The following is a 19473-nucleotide window of genomic DNA, read 5'->3' as shown; positions in this document are numbered from 1 at the left end:
TCGTGGATCGCTGTGTGAATGAGCGGGATCCGCGTTCGCAAAGCGGTTGCGAACGCAGTTGTATAAAGATCCAGTACAATTGCACGCGCACTCGATGACATCAAGTGCGCTTGAAATTGTACTGGATCTTTATACAACCGCGTCCGCAACCGCTTTGCGAACGCGGATCCGCTTCCAGTGTGAATGAGCGGTCATGCGTGACGCAGTAAGTACCCCTTTCCCCTCGTCACTACGTATCAGACACAGTGAATAAAAAAGCAGTTACTATTTTGTTTGAACGGGGAGCGAGCGCAAACGGCGCAAACACCGGATGAATGGATGCATGGCACGCATTTAACCATCTAGCCAACCGACCAACCCACCCTTAGCCTACCCTGTTTCAGTGGCGCGCCTATCGGCAAACTATTCTACTTGCGACGACGGTGGCGGGGTGGCAGTTCAGCAGTTCATCGTTTTCCGACTCTTTTGGCAGGACAGTTGTACCCGCCATACAGCCGTACAGCAAGCTTTTTTGGAGGTGAGGTCGATTCTCAACAAACGGGAACCTTTCTTGGCAAGGTAAACCAGCGCTGTTGCTGCGGTGTCTCTGTAAAGATCTCTATGTCTGTGCTTTCGTTGTTCCGTCTTGTTTTTGATGATCCAGAGGCGTCGCTAGGGACGGGAGCAGCTCTGTGCTCAGTAGTGGGTTACAAAAACTGCAGTGGCGACATTGAGGTTGGAACCCCGCTCTGTGCATTGAATATGTCACGCCGAAGCACATGGACTGTCCGTGCTCGGTGCCGTTTTCGATGCACCGATTCACACTGAATAATCCGAGCAGAGCATCTTTATGACGGGACTGGCAGCACTTTTTCTCGGGCCGCGCTCGCAAATCAGCGATTCGTTCTCGCAAGACTATCTGGATCTGGGGTGCTACGTTGCGCTTTTTGCACTCCCAGGAGACTTGGAAGAGGGAAGTGAAGTCACCGACTAGAGCAAATGCAGATTGGATGTTGACAGAAGAAAACAAAATCAACATCCAATCTGCACGTGCTGCGTTGTTGACGTCACTTCCCTCTCCCTAGTCTCCTGGGAGTGCAAAAAGCGCAACATAGCCCCCCTGGATCTGTTGGCCATTCCCTTCTTAACTGGACGGCGGAAACTACAGTACGGATTATCTTCGTATGTGTCCTAGCCATATATTGTCCTTAGGAATGAAAAACTCCCGCTCCCCCGCAGGATTTCCTCCTCCAATTCTCCAGTCGCCGCTTTGTTGTCTCGATCACGTTCGCACCGTTTCCCCCTGCTACCGCACCAGCCGCGCCCCCTGCATCGCTGGCTCCCATGTCTCCCTCTTGCGGTAGGCCAACGAAACCAAGAGCCTGTTCCAGTGTCACTTCACTTGTTTGGAGCTGCCGCAGCATCCTGCACCTCAGCACCAGGTGTTCCATAGTCTCCTCCTCTTCTTCACAGATGGCGCACATCATGCTCGCCTCGACTCTTCCACATTTCACCTGCCACCACTTCGTTCTCAACTTTCCGGAGCGAGCCTTGAAGAGCAGGCTGCTCCCCAGTGTGTTATCAAAAAACTGTTCCTTACAGATCTCCTTTTTGTGGCCGATGTAGGTCTGGAGTGCCAGCTTGTCAGCTGCCCTTCTTGCCTACCTCCGGGTCTCCACAGCTCTGACCTGCTCACACAGCTCCTTCAATCCTTTCTATCCAACGCAGAGATGCTGTAACTAATTCCGATGCACCCAACATTGAACGCAATATTTTTCTGATGAGCAACGAGGTCGCAGTGTCAAAGACCGCGTGTGAGCAACTCCCGGGTGACGAGTGAAGTTTACTAGAAGTCTACTACAACCAAGCGGTGTGAGAGCAACAGCAAGCAATCCGCCTGAGCGATGGCCCAGCCCGTCGCTGATCGCCAAGTTTTTTGCTCGTTAAATCGCCTACGTGGTTAAAGTTCCTAAATGCAGCGAGGAACAAGACCGCAATGAGTAAAGTATGTACATGCAGCAATAGATACGACTGCGATAGCCTTGCTGTGTTATCTCGACATTTGCGGTTGTCGCATTGGGTTTTAACTGCCTTTACTTTGGGCAAACACATAAAAAATGTCATGAACTTCCATGGTCTCTGAAGTTTAGGCCATAACCTCATGTTCTCGACCCATTCACAATCCGATTTCATTATGTATAACACCTTGGGTGTGTCTGTCGAAGCGCAGTTCGCGGTGCTATACGTAGTGCAGCAACGGAAAAAGTAGAGGCCGACAATGGCGGACGGTCCATGTGATACCAAGATGGCAGCGCCCATTCAAAAAGTTGCCTGAAAGCATCTATAGTTACTCCTTTCATGGTGAAAGTAGTGCCTTGTGCAAAGACTACGCAGAAAACAAATTCTCGATTTAGCGATTCGAATTGGTAGGAACCGGTTTGATCCATTACCTTTGCTCCCCGACACTGGACCATATACTGCCACCATAGACCTTTCGCTAAATTATCCAAGCACCAAGGAACATGCTACAAGTGTAACATGCTGCATTTCATAAGTCTGCAGCAGTTGGCGTTTTAGAGTAAAAACCTAAAGACAAATGTGCCATCTTGCACGTGCATTTGTGAATGTCTCCTTTTGTTACCTACTTGAAATCTTTTATGTGGGAAGGCAAGTGCGTGTGGCGCTTTGACCTTCATTTTCAGCATTCTTGTTGATGCGTGGGTAATTTACCAATAGGTCTACTACTGTACCTGGCGTCGAATCTTTTGGACTACGTTGCTGAAGCTAGTGTAGCTTCTGCAGCATTCCATTTCTTTCAGAGCCGGTTGCACGTGCAAGGAAAAGCCACATGCTCTCGCAGCAGTGCATGGCTGCTGCACTGTGGAAGCTACACTAGGTTCCACGATGCAGCACAAAATAGTTGATGCAGAGTGTAGCTGCAACGATTAGGTCTCGAAAAAATATTGGCCACTCGACTATCAAAGTATATGTCACTCCATTGTAAGCTACTTGCTTATAATAGCCACAAATTGTGTTCTGGGTAGTTGGGCTCTTATATGTCAAGTACAAATAAAAACCTTGGCGAGCATAAATATGTTGTCAGTGTCCCTTTAAAGGCCGACGACCACGCTCGAGATTCTGCAAGGCAGAGGATCCTCCTCGCCATAAGGGAGGAGGAAACGGGCAACTGTGGACAGGCTAGAAGGGGAGAGAGGAGGAAGCAAAGAAAAGGTGGAAAGCACGAACTGGTCGTCGGTCTTTAAGGACCCCAGGCTAGCGGTCGTACTGCACTGGCAGAATTTCTCGTATACCAGTGGAGAGCTCACTAACCTCCCACTCTCTAAAAATGAATGCAACACAATTACAGTTATGGGAGCCCCGTGGAAAACGGCTTGGCTTCAATGAGACGGCGGTGGCAGGTGTCCTTGGAGTCTGACCCCATCCAACAATTTGAATGGAGCTGAATCAGTCTTCAAGTCCTGGTAAGTTCATTGTTTCCACCTCTTTATTAAGCATAAAACAATGGCGGTGGCTTGGCAAGGCTAGTCGTAGTATTGTCACGGGTGGTGACCAAACCAAAAACAGGAAATAAACAGAAAGAAATAAACGTTTAATGTGGCGAACTTGTGCCAAAAAAATAAAGAGGGAAACGGAAGAAAGCAGAGCGTCGCGGGCGTCGAAGTCGGCGTGTCAGCAGAATCGAGCGCTAGGGCGAGACTGACTCGACAAGGTCGCGGGCGGCCTCTTATCTAGAGTGCGCCGCTATCTCGAAGATTCGGCGAAAGCGGTTCGAGCGTCGCGTGATCGGGGCGAGAATGAACACGCACTTTCTAGAAAACAAAAGCAGGGATAAATGATAGAAGTTACGTGCGGTACATGAATAAACGGGAACTTTCTGGAGGACCGTGACCGAGCGTTGCTTTCTCAGCCTTGCGCGCGGCATTACTCCCCCCTTTAAAAGTGCATCGCCCCGATGCAGTGTAAAACAAATCAAAATAAAAAAGAACGATAAACTAAAGAGTCTTTTGGAGCACAAAAGGTCCACAGTCCTATCGAGCGTAGTACGGCTTCAGCCGCACGACGTGGACGACCTCAGGTCGTGGTGGGCGGCGTGACGATGTTCGTGTTCCGTCGGGCATCACCTCGTAGTTCAGCTCGCCGAGGCGACGAAGTACCTTGTATGGTCCAAAGTACCGTTTCAGCAGTTTCTCACTGAGGCCGCGGCGACGGATGGGCGTCCATACCCACACCCTATCTCCGGGCTGGAAGTGGACGTCCCTGCGACGAAGGTTGTAGCGGCCGGCGTCGACGCGTTGCTGGTCTTGAATCAGGAGTCGGGCGAGCTGGCAAACTTCTTCGGCGCGTTGAGCAACCGCCTGGGCGTCGTCGCTCTCGTTGTCAGATGGCTCATGGGGCAGCATGGCGTCCAGCATGGTCGTTACCTTCCGACCATGTACCAGCTGGAAAGGGGTGAATCCAGTGGTCTCTTGAACCGCCGTATTGTAGGCGAACGTGACGTAGGGCAGCACCTCGTCCCACGTCTTGTGCTCTACGTTGACGTACATAGAGATCATATCGGCGATTGTCTTGTTGAGTCGCTCGGTCAGTCCGTTGGTCTGCGGGTGGTATGCAGTGGTTCGACGATGGCCGGTGCCACTGAGACGAAGGATCTCTTGCGTCAGCTGGGCCATGAACGAAGATCCGCGATCTGTAATCAGAACCTCGGGAGCGCCGTGCCGGAGGACGATGGACTCGATGAAAAACTTGGCGACTTCCACAGCAGTCCCTGAAGGAAGAGCTTTCGTTTCGGCGTACCGCGTGAGATAATCTGTGGCGACGATGATCCAGCGGTTCCCCGACGTCGAAGGCGGAAAAGGACCAAGTAGATCCATTCCGATCTGCTGGAAGGGTGTAGTTGGAGGAGAAATAGGCTGCAGAAGTCCGGCCGGCCTCGTCGGCGGTTTCTTGCGTCGCTGGCACTCGTGGCATGATCGTGTGTATAGGTGGACGGTCTTGGGGAGCTTCGGCCAGTAATACTTTTCACGAATACGGGCCAGTGTCCGGCTGTAACCAAGGTGTCCGGATGTCGGGTCGTCGTGGCAGGCTTGGAAGATCTCCTCTCGAAGGTCACTCGGGATTACCAGCAACGAAGGTGTGTTGTTGTTGCCGAAGTTCTCTTTGTAGAGTACACCTTGTCGGATGGCGAAGGTCGGCAGTACTCGTGAGAAGACACGTGGCACGGTACTCCTGCCCCCTTCCAGGTGCTCGATTAATGCGCGCAGCTCAGGATCGTCCCGTTGACGTCGTGCCATATCGTCGGTGTTCACTGCTCCTAGAAAGCACTCGTCGTCATTGTCGTCGCTGCAGCCGGAAGGGGTTTCGACGGGGGCTCTGGACAGGCAGTCGGCGTCGCTGTGCTTGCGGCCTGACTTATAGACCACTGTCATGTTGAACTCTTGTAGTCGAAGACTCCATCGAGCGAGGCGTCCTGACGGGTCCTTCAGCTTCGCAAGCCAGCAGAGCGAGTGGTGGTCCGTGACTACACGGAACGGGCTGCCGTACAAGTACGGACGAAACTTCGTTATTGCCCAGACGACCGCAAGGCATTCTTTCTCAGTTGTGGAGTAATTTTTCTCCGCCTTGGACAATGTCCGACTTGCGTAGGCGATGACTCGCTCGATGCCTTCTTGCACTTGGACTAGTACTGCGCCCAGTCCCGCGTTACTTGCGTCCGTGTGAATTTCTGTTTCCGCATCCTGGTCGAAATGTCCAAGCACAGGAGGAGTCTGGAGTCGTCGTTTCAGTTCGTCGAATGCCTGCTGTTGCTCCTCGGCCCATTCGAACTTCTTGGCGTCCTTCGTGAGATTCGTAAGTGGTGCGGAAATCCTTGCGAAATCCCGAACGAAGTGTCGATAATAGGCACAAAGTCCAAGGAATCTTCGCACGGCCTTCTTATCTGTCGGCGCTGGAAATGCCGCGACGGCGCGAGTCTTCTCGGGGTCTGGGCGGACGCCTTCGTTACTAACCACGTGGCCAAGGAACTTCAGTTCGTCATAGGCGAACCGGCACTTTGACGGCTTGAGTGTGAGTCCGGCGGTCTGAATGGCTTGAAGAACAGCTCGGAGTCGTCTCAAGTGCTCGTCGAAGTCAGCTGAAAATACTACGACGTCGTCGAGGTAGACGAGACAACTCTGCCACTTCAGCCCTGCCAGTACGGTGTCCATGACACGCTGGAAAGTTGCTGGCGCTGTGCATAGTCCGAAGGGCATCACCTTGAACTCGTACAGTCCATCCGGCGTGACGAAGGCTGTCTTCTCTCGGTCCCGTTCGTCGACCTCGATTTGCCAGTAGCCGCTCTTCAGGTCCATCGATGAAAAGTATCGAGAGTGGCGCAGCCGGTCTAGAGTGTCGTCGATGCGGGGGAGTGGGTAGACGTCTTTCTTCGTAACCGTGTTGAGCTGCCGGTAGTCCACGCAGAACCGAAGAGTTCCGTCCTTCTTCTTAACCAGCACGACTGGAGAGGCCCATGGACTGCTTGAAGGTTGGATTATGTCGTCATTCAGCATCTCTTGAACTTGCTGATGGATCACCTCCCTTTCCTTAGCGGAGACTCTGTACGGCGATCGATGCACAGGGCGCGCGTCGTCCTCAGTAACGATGCGGTGCTTGGCAACCGCGGTCTGGCGCACCTTCGACGACGTCGCAAAGCAGTCGCGGTATTCGGCGAGGAGGTTAACCAGCTGACGCCGTTCAGGATCCGGAAGCTTAGGGTCAATGTCGAGCTGCGCTGGCGACGTACTGTCTTGCTGGGGCGGCGAGGATTCGTCAGTGATCGCAGTGATTTCGGCGGGGTTTCGGAGTTTCTCGACGTGGCCCACGGCTGCACCTTTCGTGAGGTGTTGCGTTTCGTTTCGGAAGTTCGTCACGAGGGCCACAGTCCGCCCATCCTGAAGTTCAGCTACTCCCCTTGCGACGCCTATGCCTCTTCCCAGGAGCAATTGGAGGCTTCCCTCGAGAAGAACTTCGCCACAGGAAGCTTCATTGATCCCGACAAGTACGAAAACACTCGACCGCGGTGGTAGGTTTACGTGGTTTGCGAGGACTCGGACCGTGGGTGACGTCGCTTCGGGTTCCTCTGCTGGTGGAGCAGGTTTTCGTAGCGTCAGCCGGTTTGTTCCGAGGTCGATGACGGCGCCATACTCGCAGAGAAAGTCCATTCCGAGGATAACGTCCGTCGAACAGTCTTGCAGAACGACGAACTTGACAGGGCACGTTTCACCGTGGATCTCGACGCGAGCAGTGCATCTCCCGACTGGTGTGATGAGATGTCCTCCGGCGGTTCGTATTTGGGGTCCTTCCCACGGCGTCATGACTTTTCGAAGGCGGCGGGAGAGCCTCCCACTCAAGACTGAGTAGTCTGCTCCGGTGTCCACGAGTGCCGATGCGTCATGACCGTCGATGACGACGTTTAGGTTGTTGGACACCGTTGCAGGGGCGTCGTAGCGATGCGTGGCGTCGGGAGAGTGGGAGCGCTCCGGCGTTCTTGGAGGCTCTTTACGTCGGTCGTCTTCGGCAACTCCACCTCCAGGGGTTGCCGCGCCTAGTTTCCCCGGCGAGGAGCGAGGGGCGACAGGCTTTCACGTCGGGGTCGGTGCATCGGCGAAGCTGGACGTCGTGGCGATGGCGACCGGAACTCTCGGCGGGACGCAGGCTCGGGGGACTGGGGTCGTCGCAGGTACTCGTCGATCTCCCGAGGGCGTTCACCACACCGGGGGCGCGGGTCGTTTGGGTGGAATCCGCGCAGCCCGAGTCGTCGGTATGGGCATCGGCGGTACACATGGTCGGCTTCCCCGCAGTGGTAGCAGAGCGGGCGTCGGTCGGCCGTTCGCCACACGTCGGTCTTCCTCGACGAGGGTTGCTCCGGGCGAACGCCGTGGACTTGTCCTTCCTGGCGTCGAGGATACTGTGGCATCGGAGGGTCTCGTCGGGGTGGCGCCGTGGTCTGGCGGTTAGCTTGCGGCGATCTTCGGGCCATGGCGGCGTAGCTCAAAGTAGGCTCCTCTGGCGTCGTCGTTTTGATCGGAATCTCAGGTTGGAAGGCTCGGTGGGCTTCCTCTCGGACGACCTCGGCGAGCGACAGGGAGGACGAGCGATCCGTAGCGGGGAGCATCTTGCGGATTTCTTCCCGGACGACTTCACGGATGATGTCACGGATGCCTGGGAGGTCGGTACCAAGGTCGTATCCGGATGTCGCCAGAGTAGTCACGCCAGGGTGCCGCTCGTAGTGTCTGGCGCGTGCTAGTAGCGCACGCTCCATATTCGTCGCCTCCGTGACGAACCCGTCGACAGTTGTCGGAGGATTGCGAATGAGACCTCCGAATATCTCGCTTTTGACACCCCTCATCAGGTGTCGCAGCTTCTTCTCCTCTGTAGCCTGAGGATCGGCGCGGGCGCTCAGGCGAAGAACATCCTCAACGAAGCTGGTGATGCTTTCATTCAGACCTTGGGTCCTTGTTCGAAGGATGTCTTCGGCCCTCTCGCGTCGGTGTTGGCTGGTAAACGTCTTCACTAGCTCTTGCTTGCACACCTCCCACGAGGTTAAAGAAGCCTCGTGGTTCTCCAGCCAGTACCTTGCAGTACCTTCCAGCGAGAAGTAAAGGTTCTGCAAGCAGTGCTCAGCTGACCACCCGTTATGTCGGGCCACACGTTCATAATGTTGCAGCCAGTCCTCGATGTCCTCGTGGGTGTCTCCGTGGAAAGGCGTCGGAGTTTTGGGTGCGACGGGCAGGTATACGACGCTGGCGGTGGACGGGTTCTGGGACGACTGGCTGTCCATCGTTGGCCTCGTTGGCTGCTTAGTCTTGGGCGGTAGAGGTCCGAATTCCGGGTGTAGACCTTGGGTGCGACGACTGAACCGGATCTCGGAAGTGCTTTCGTCGGTTCTTCGTGGGCTAGGCGTCGGACTTGCACTGTGGGCCCTCGGAGGGGTACGCGGCAGGGGCATGCGGTACCCAGCACCTCCACCAAATGTCACGGGTGGTGACCAAACCAAAAACAGGAAATAAACAGAAAGAAATAAACGTTTAATGTGGCGAACTTGTGCCAAAAAAATAAAGAAGGAAACAGAAGAAAGCAGAGCGTCGCGGGCGTCGAAGTCGGCGTGTCAGCAGAATCGAGCGCTAGGGCGAGACTGACTTGACAAGGTCGCGGGCGACCTCTTATCTAGAGTGCGCCGCTATCTCGAAGATACGGCGAAAGCGGTTCGAGCGTCGCGTGATCGGGGCGAGAATGAACACGCACTTTCTAGAAAACAAAAGCAGGGATAAATGATAGAAGTTACGTGCGGTACATGAATAAACGGGAACTTTCTGGAGGACCGTGACCGAGCGTTGCTTTCTCAGCCTTGCGCGCGGCAGTATACAGCCGCTCTTGTTCAGCTGTCCACCGACTCCTAGACGTCCGGGCTGATTCGGAGAACCTTCGCCAGGGATGTGTCCTCAATAGAGTCCAAATCCCAGAAAAAGGTGTGAATGGTGATAAGGGCTTGGCTTGGGGAAGAGGAAAAGAGCAAACTAGGAATTTTAAGAGAGGTTTGTGGCAGTGGCGAATGTATATTGGGCAAGATAAATGTTAAGTTTCTGTATGTGGTATCCCGAACGCTTCTGGCTGCATTGGCAGGGTCCGAGAACCCTTTCTGGTTCGGGTATTCTTTGCATGCTTTTAAGGGCTAGCATTTCGCCAGATTGTTCGTTTTGCAATGCAGTCGGTGTTTTGTGGTGTTCTGCGTGCTCGGTGGCTATGAAGATACCATAGTGTTGTGCAGTCAACTGCACAACTTTGATTCGAGATATCTCCGTGAAATAAAACGTGCAACGGGCTGCGGCTGTCGGGCGTAGCCCGGGGCTCTGTTGTGGCCAGTCGCTTTCATGTGTCGATTTCACATAAGCATTAGGATTCCTCGCTTTATGTTTAAATCAAGGATGAGTGAAGAGACTAGCATATTGTAGCAGTGAGAAGGAAAAGATAGAAGAGGAAAAAGAACAATGAAGCAAGAGGTTCAGTCGAAAGAGCCAAACCAAGGACTGTCATCGGTCAAATAATAAACCGTCACAATTTGCTGGCAGTGCTGGGATGCTCTCTGAAGCATGTTGAGGACCTCTGCCGTCAAGAGGGAGCTTTTCGGTGTGCCGTCTGACTTGAGCCAGCTACGAGATGACATCCCTTCGCTGTCGGCTGTGGCACCAACAAGCACTCAGACGACAGTGGTGACACTTGAGGTCCTGCTAGGGCTACTGGAACAACAAACACAAGCAATCATGGCCGCTACGCAGGAACAATCTGAGAATTTAGCTGCAAATTGTGCCAACATCTGTTGCTGAGTAGTTGCTCTGGAGGCACTTGAGCAACTGCCATAACCAACAGTCGCTGAAATTGAGCAGATCCCTTCGCTGAATCATATACTGCACCTCCTGCACTGTGGCGTTTCAAGTTGCAGTCGTTTAATGGTAAAACCCCTTTGGATCTTTACCTACACGTTGACATAATTGCCGATACAAACCATTGTACTGAGGATGACAAGGCATGCGCTTTTGTTGTCCAACTTGATGGCCTGGTGCCCAATGTGCTCCGTGAACTTTCAGGTGCAATACTGCTCCTAGAGCTTTTTTTACATAACTTGTGATTCAATTAAAATTTAATTTACATATCTTATCCGCTGTTACAATCTAAATACAAATATGTATTTGGTTTTGATGTAGCCTAATTAGTTTTGTTAATATTAAAGTTTAATTTGCAAGGAATATGGAAAGGATTAAGGCAAATTGAAACACTGAAATTGGAAAATAAACATATATCAGTAAACTAAAAAGGCTATGCAATCAAATAAGGCACAAACAAAAACTCTAGGATGACTTCCTGGCTTTTTAAGACACTGGCATTTTCCAGTTTCAAAATGATTTATTGTAGATTGGCTAAAAGGCACCTAAAAAGAATGATACCATAATTAATATGTGTATACCCCCTTATTGCATATGTCACCCATACACCTACCTACCAGAGAATGAGAAAAAAGAAGATTGGAAAGAAGAGCTATTGTCGTTGTTGCAGATAATCACTGCAACAACGACAATAGCTGAGCCATAACAATATGTGGAACTCAGCGCGTGTCTTGTGCTTTGCCGACCCCAGCGCGTGGCTATGATAGACATTGGCAGCATATAATTAGCTCCAGGTCACGTGGCCGCTTGTTCTGGCTGCGAGTTGAGGAGATGAACCCTGCTTGTTTTTCTTCAATATTTTTCGGGCACTTCTATTGCTTTGGGTAAAAAAGGAACGTGTGTTTTATAGGTCATTAACGTCAGGTATCTGTTCTTAACGGTACTTGCGCAAAGAACAAAAATTGTTGCGTGCACCTTTAAAGGAGCGATGCAACAATTTTTGTACTTTGCGCAAATACCGCTTAAAACGGATCCCTAACGTTAATGACCTATGAAACACGCGTTCGTTTTTTACCCCACACAATAGAAGTCCCAGAAAAAAATTAAAGAAAAGCGAGCAGCGTTCATCCCCTCAACTTGCAGCCAGAACAAGCGGCCACGTGATCTGGAGCCGATTATATGCCGCCAGTGTTGATCACAGCCATGCGCTGGGGTTGGCAAAGCGCAGGACACGCGCTGAGTTCCAGACATTTTTATGGCTCGGCTGTTGTAGTCGTTGCATCGATTGGACACGGGTCACGACCCGAATGCTTCTCGAGCTAGCAATTATCATGAGCCCAAGTCGAGTGCCCACGCAATGCTCGGGTCCAATCTATGAACCGCATTCAAATATCGTCACTTGGGTGTACTGCGATCCCCACGTTACGTCATCACATTTTGCAAAGGAGAGATTGAATGAAAATGATCGCTTTTGTCCTTGAAATTACACCGCAACAAAGGAGTTTCTTGGCCAGTGGCGTTGCGTGTGAGTATCCTTGAGTCCCAGGTGTGCCAGTAAGCTTGTGTCAAGTGAAAAACATTCCAATTGAATATCGTTGCACCGCTCCTTTAAAGCTTTAAAGGTCAAGCTATCGACTCGTGCTCGACAGTTCATTAGCCATTAGCACGTGCCTGTAAATTCTGTCATTTTCTTTCTTCTTCTCTTCGGAAGATATATTGAGTTGCGAGTTTTAGTGTCTTTCCTGTCTTCTGTTTTCTTCTAACAGTTTACTAACGTGCTTCGTTGATTTTAATAATGTTAAACCTGTACCAACTAGCCCAGCTCACCACCCTTCTACAATTCATACTTTTGAAGTGTTGATCACGGCAGATTAGCCCCCTTGAGTGCGCTTCTCCTCAAGCGCCGGTGCACTGCAGAGAAGCAACACCACATGGAGCTGACACTGCGATCTTGTGACTCGCTTGGCCACAGCACAGCCATGCGCTTAGGCGAGAACAGGGATGGGCAAAATACATGCAAATATGTATCGAAATACAAATACAAAATACTTAGTGAAAAATGTATTTAATTACAAATCTAATTACATTTCCAAAAAAGAATTTAAGTACAAGATACAAATACAACCAAATGTATTTGGTCTCCTCCAAATACTTTTCCAAATACATTCCTCAAAATTTGCGTCAGCGACTTCAGGGCACTTGCAACGAATTTCTGGGTATCTCATTTTAATTTTGCATCGCACACTCGGGAGTTAGTGTGCGAGGCTCTAGTAACCTAATAGAAATATAATCACAAAAAAATGTAATCAGCTTGAATGTAATCGGTGAAAAAAGTACAGAGCTTCAAGCAGCTTTTTTGCCGATTACATTTTGGTATAGACCAACAAAGAACCGAGACGACCAAGATGCGCGGCACTGGCTAGATAATTTGTTATTGTTGCAACTTGCACCAGTTACGAAAATCTGGACGACCCGCGCATTTAGAATGTTCCAGGCAAAAATATGGATGGAAATCAGGCTGGAAAGCATCACAAGTTGTCACAGGCACTTATTTAGCCAGTCTGCCTGTGAACGTCGATTTCGTCACTATTCTTGCTCTGGACTAGCACTGTATTCACAAAGTCACTAAACGCTTGTGCTTGATTGAGAGACACTGCATTCGGTGCAGAGCGTATAGTTTTCTTCCTGCTCTGGACACGTCTTAGGATGAGCAAAATGAGTCGTGACAATAAATTTGAGGGGTGTATTTTCGCCCACAAAATTGTATTTAATTACAATTGTATTTGAAATACCCACGTTTTTGTATTTAAATACACAGGTCAAATACATTGCCCAATTTGTAATTAAATACAAATGCAAAATACACAAAGTATTTGAAATACGTATTTCAAATACTTGTATTTGAAATACTGCCCATCCCTGGGCGAGAAGCACACCTTCAAAGTGGTATCGTGCACGCACGCGCCTCGTGTATTAAAAAAAATATAAAAGAGGAAACTAATTGTGATTGTTGATATTGACATTGCAGTAAAATCTTCAAAATTTAATTGTGGCTATTATGCAAATGCATATGTTAGACAGCAATGTTCTAACAATTTGTGTTCATTATTTGTGCTTATTTTTTGAAAATTCAGAATCGAAGAAAATTTTTTTATATCGCAAGAAGATTTAAAAATCCTCTCAATTAGGTATGACTGAGCTCCCTTACAGGTTTGATTTTATGTCAAATCGGTCATTTAATTGCCATCCCAATGTAGGTATTGAACTTTTTGAGGTCACAATGTATAAATATAGCTAGATTAAATTTAACAGAGCTCATAAGTGGGCAGTTGGAAGCTTTGTAACAACCTTTGCCAGTTCAGCTGAATTTTCATTTAAGCATGGTGTAGCAGTAGTGAAAAGCATGGAGAAAGGCTCAGCAACTATTCAATATTTGATTCAAAATTGTTCGGCCAAAACCCGTCTTTACTTTGAATTTCCTTCGAACCCGAAATCTATTATTTGCACATGGCTAACAAAGAGTTATCAGTTTTTGTGCAAACGGTGCTCACATTGATTGCAATGAATAGCTGGAGCTACTGATTGTAATCGGTTAGAGAAGCTATGTGCTCCGCTTAGCTGCTCTATGAACTGTAGCAGGTGGGATGCGAGCAAGGGCAGCGTGAGGCACATTCAGCACAAAAGTGTCCGTCTGATGTCGAACTCACGAAAATTACGTGACCGTGATACCAACCCTACAAAGTAGTTGAAAACTTTTTATTTACGTCAGAACCAAACACAGACTGAAGACGCCATCTGTACTTCTAATAGGTTAACATTGAGACATTGCAAAATTACCCACATATGATTGTTCAATAAATAAAAAAAATGTAGCGGCTAGGCCTCCTGTAGGTATGACACTTTAGTCTCCCAACTCTCCAACAACTAATTTTTTCCACAGGCTAACTTTCAAAGAGATCTTATAAAAGTTTCTGACATGAAAGCTCAAAATTGTTCCTAAAGTGGGAATCTGCTCCAAAGCGTTGTTTCTCTTTCCTTCGTCAGCGCTTTTGATAGCTGCTGTTGATCAAACATGACTACCAGCACAAGCTTCAAATTAGAGTCACCAACTACTTTGGGATGTGTTTAATTTTGGTCCATTCCTTGACGAATACCAAGTCGACTTACTCAAGAAGCCCATCGCAACTTGCCGCGCATGTGTACCACTTAATCCCAACAAACTTAGGCACACTAGTCTTGTTGAACACAGTATTGACACAGGGGAGCATGCTGCTATTCACCAGCCCTTACATCGATTAGCTCACACAGAACACAAAGTTATTCAAACACAGGTCACTGACATGCTTCATCAAGAGGTCGCCACACCATCCAACATCCCGAGGTCGTCACGGCTTGTCTTGGTGCGCAGGAAAGATAGGTCTTTGTTTTTGTGTTGATTATAGAAAGATCACCAGCATCTCAAGACAAGACGTCTACCTTTTGCCCCATCTAGATGATTCACTTGACAGATTACAAGGCGCCAGATAAGTTCCGTTGAATCCGGAGGACACTGAAAGATCTGCATTCGTCTGCATTTGTAACTTCTGCTGGACTTTATCAATTCACACGATTGCCATTTGGCCTTTGTAACACTCCACTACTTTTCAACGGCTTATGGATAGGCTCCTAGGTCACCAAGAGTAGACTGTATCACTAGTTTACCTCGGCGACATTATTGTCTATGGCAGGACGTTTGAACAACATAACCAAAGACTCAAACGTGTTCTCGATGCACTCCTTTGAGCGAATTTTCAGATCGAACCTCAGAAATGTTTCTTCGGATTTGAAGAGGTTCTCTACTTAGGGTCCCATCATCAACAAAGATGGCATCAAACCCAACCCTGCGAGGCTAGAAGCATAATCAAAGTACCCGAAACTGACCCACCTCTCCAAAGCAAAAAGCTTTCTTGGCTTTGCCTTTTATTTTCGGCACTTTATTCCACAATTCACCTGTTGCGCCATGACGCTAACACTTCTTCGTGAAAACATCCCCTGGCATTGGATCATAAGCGAGGAGCATGCTTTTAACGATCTCCAGGCAAGTCTTCTTCAAGCACTTATCTTAGCCCATTTCAATCCGGAATCCCCATCTTTCCTGCATACTGATGCCAGCGGAAATGGTCTGGGTGCTGTACTTCTCCTAGAACACCCTCCCGGACAAAACTCGGCGAGTCACCGCCTACGCAAGTCGTCGTCTCACAGATGCATAACAATGGTATTCGTCACAACTGGAATGCCTTGCTCTCATCTGGGCTGTTCAGAACTTTAGGCCTTTTCTGTATGGTCATCACTTCACGGCCATTACAGACAATTCAGCGTAATTATAATTTCATACAAAAGTTGACCTTACCCCTAAACTCGCTCTCTGGGCCCTACTGCTTCAAGAATATCAGTTCCAGGTCTGTCACCCTAGTGGTAGGTACCACACAGAAGCCGATTTTCTTTCTAGCAACCCGGTAGCCCTGGCCGAGGAGGTAACCAGAGAAGACGTTCAAGTTTGCACTCCTGTGTTTAATCTTACCAAGTCTGCAAGACAAGTTTCGGAACTTCAACGCATCGTATTGCAGCTAAGCAGACAAGACAGGCAAAATACTATCTTGTCTAATTGTCTTCATTGTCCCTCTTTCCTTATCGTAAATTAGAAACCAACACGCTCAACCATCTACATCGCTTCCATCGCACACACCGGAGTGGCGACTACGCCTTGCCTATCGTATCCACCACGGTCTACTCTGCCACCATGGATTTTAAAGTTTGATGCCCTTAGTATGGTGCCTCGATTGCGTCTTCGACTGGTGTGTTTAGCGCCCTATCCCGCCCATACATCAAAAGTGGTCCCAATGTGGCAACAAATGACGCGAGTGTCATGCTGTTGCCTGTCGCGATCCTGGCGGTTGACCGTAGAAATGCAGGCGAAAAGCACGAGCGGACGCGAGTGTCGCTGTCGTCACGGCGTAGCTTTAGGCGTCCCAACTTCCGGCTGTCCTAACTTCCGTGAACTGTCACAATGGAAAGCGACCTGCAGCAGAACAGGCGTATGCCGTACTTACCACAACTGTTGGGACACCGCCAGGGTCGCAACCGGCGACAGCATGACACTTTTATGACGTCATCAGGCGGAAATCGAGGGACCACTTTTTTGGCCGCGGTAAACACACCAGTCGGAGACGCGTTCCAGGCACCATACTTTTAGTACCCGTGAAATTACGTCCCGCCGTGCTTCACCTCTGTCACAATAACTTAACTGCTGTACACCTGGATAGAGACAAAACTGCTAAGATCTTAGAGCGACACTGGTGGCTAGGAGTTCACTTGGATGTTGCGAAAGACACCATGTCATGCGTGAAATGTCACCCTGTTCCACTTCCCGAAGCACTACTCAAAATTATTGGTATTGACAACCACAGCCCATTTCCTTGTACGCCAAACGGCAACAAATACGTTTTGGTCGCCATTCACTGCCTTAGCAAATGGGTAGAGTTACATTCAGTCCCAAGCAAAGTGTCGAACCGGAAGCGAGCTGAAAACTGGAACCTAACCGATATTTTTAGCCTGTGAGTGTCAACTACAAATTTGTTTTGCGCCGTAAATATAGCTCTAAAAAGTTTTTTCCTTAAAAATTTGTTTTATATCCTTTTCCTGTCCAAGATGCTTAAATCTTTTCTTTTTTCTGCATGTGTTTAGGATTTTTGTTGTAGCCTGAAGCAACAGAGCACTCCCTCTTGAATTATCGAAGTTGCCAAGGTGTGACCACGGTCACCGGACAGGTTTTCAATCAAAACGTGACTGCTCATAGATGTTCATAGATGGAAGAGGCCAGACAAGCTAAAAAAGCGGCCGCCAATGACAAACCTGAAGAGCATCTTAACATAAAGGGCAGGTTACTCATTCGGCTCGAAAGTCCCAATAAATTGAACCATTGTTCGGTGCTTAGGTCCTATGTCTTTTGAAGGAAGTGCAACCGACAACAGACATTAACGAAGCTCAGTTAACTTTGTAACCCAAGGTCCCAACTAATAATTTTTTAATTAGTGGACCTTGTGTCTGTAATAATGAGACACACCTTCATGTATTTACCCAGTTCCCAATACTAGCTGTCCATACCTGCACAGCGGCTTTTAATATTCATGAGGCAGAGTGGCATGCAGAGGGATTGGTCCCCCAATATTGTCTCTGTAGCAAAGCGTCCATATTAGCGAGACATGACTGCATCACATGTTGAAATCCTTCTACCTGATAACTTCAAGAAATACTTTCAATCTAACCTGCCATAATCAATAATTGCCAATTAGAAAACATCATATTTAACAGTCTCCAGGAATAGTTTACTCTGAATAATGTGGTATCCAACCCCCAAAAACTATTCAGATCCAGATTCTAAATCCAAAGGTACTGTAGTAAAAACATTCTTCTGTGACAAAAAAAAAACTGAGAAATTCAGCAAAGCTTTTCAACTTTGGAAGTTATGTAAATTTATTTAGAGATAAAGGTAAAGAAATGTACAAATTTGTTTTTTATGATTTCAGCTTTTCAATACTAGGGACTCCTCTTAATGGTGCCAGTCGCATTTGAGTGTTTCCGTGAATTTAATTGCAAAGTACAGCAGCATATTAAACCAGTCAATTGTGGCAAAGCTGCGTTAATTAATGACTACTCTTTTCCAAACTAAGTGGCTATTTTGGTTGGGCTTTCCATGTGTGTCAATAACATGGTCTATTCTTCTAGGGGGAGCCACATTGTTGGGAGAAACCAGCTGTACACTGAAAGTCACCGAGGACATCTGGTTTGGATGCTGCTCCTGCACCTATGTCACCAGAGATCAGCATGCAATTGTGAGCCACCTGGTTGCCCATGGAGATGAACAATTCAAGTGCCAGCATCCTCCCATGTCTGACTCTAGGTCCCAAGTGCTCGGCAACACTCACATGTGCAAAAGTGATAAGTTATTTAAGTGCACGCTGTGCCCCAAAGCCTTTACTCACAGGAGGAGTCTGATCTACCATAGTGGAATACATACAGGTGTAAAGCCACACAAATGCAAGCTGTGCACCCAAGCCTTTTCTTATAATTACAACCTGATGCGCCATATTGCAATACACAGAGGTGAAAAGCCATTTAAGTGCAAGCTGTGCCCCCAATTCTTTTTTCAAAATTCTGATCTCAAAAATCATAATCTAACACACACCGGTGAAAAGCCATTTAAGTGCAAGCAGTGTCCCCAAGCCTTTGCTCGAATTTCTCATCTACGAAGCCATAATCATTTGCACACTGGTGAAAAGCCATTTAAGTGCAAGCAGTGCCCCCTAGCTTTTGCTCGAAATTCCTATCTGAAAAAGCACAATCAAACACACACCGATGAAAAGCCATTTAAGTGCAAGCAGTGCCCACAAGTCTTTGCTCAAAATTCCTATCTGAGAAAGCATAATCGAATGCACACTGGTGAAAAGCCATTTAAGTGCAAGCACTGTCCCAAAGCCTTTGCCCAAAATTCCAATCTGCGAAGCCATAATCGAACACACACAGGTGAAAAGCCGTTTAAGTGTAAGCAGTGCCCCCAAGCCTTTTCTCATAATACTAGTCTGATCCGCCATTATCACACACACAGTGTTTAAAAACCATACAAGTGCAAACAGTGCCCCAAATGCTTTGCTCAGAATAAGAGTTTATCTGCCAGAACGTGACGGTGAAATAAAATTTTAGCTGTGCTTGGAGTTTTGTGTCTGTCCTTGTCCCTTTTCCCCGGCTCCAGGGTTACCGTGTCAGTTTTGAACCAGCTTGCCTGCACCCTTGCTTTAGTTGCAGAATGCCTTGGGGTTAACCCGCAAGTGGAGCCTGCCCTAGCTGTGTGTAATAATTTAATTTGTGCAGAACTTTATGACATTTAAATCAAACGAGTCATACCTGAGGTCAAGATAGATCCTAAAGCCCTTGCTCGGATTAATCGTTAAGCTCAACTTCATGCTAACACATGAATTTGACAAACCCCGTGGGCAGTTGCATGACTGGGAGCTAGGAGGCC

At 48.5% G+C, this 19473-nt stretch overlaps 1 protein-coding gene across 1 annotated transcript; it reads left to right on the top strand.

Annotated features, from left to right (window-relative positions):
* Positions 1–491: 491 nt before the first annotated feature.
* Positions 492–19165, top strand: LOC8052553 (zinc finger protein 525-like). The gene is made up of 3 exons (XM_042294490.1): positions 492–517; positions 3347–3461; positions 18180–19165. The coding sequence occupies exons 2-3, from the start codon at positions 3434–3436 to the stop codon at positions 19064–19066; spliced, it is 915 nt and encodes a 304-aa protein (XP_042150424.1). The 5' UTR covers positions 492–517; positions 3347–3433; the 3' UTR covers positions 19067–19165.
* The last annotated feature ends 308 nt before the right edge of the window (positions 19166–19473 follow it).

This window comes from Ixodes scapularis, unplaced genomic scaffold (genome assembly GCF_016920785.2).
Source record: "Ixodes scapularis isolate PalLabHiFi unplaced genomic scaffold, ASM1692078v2 PGA_scaffold6__148_contigs__length_123643588, whole genome shotgun sequence".
Lineage (NCBI taxonomy): Eukaryota > Metazoa > Arthropoda > Arachnida > Ixodida > Ixodidae > Ixodes > Ixodes scapularis.
Note: the sequence above shows the minus strand (reverse complement) of the source record. Positions and strands in the feature narration are given on the sequence as shown.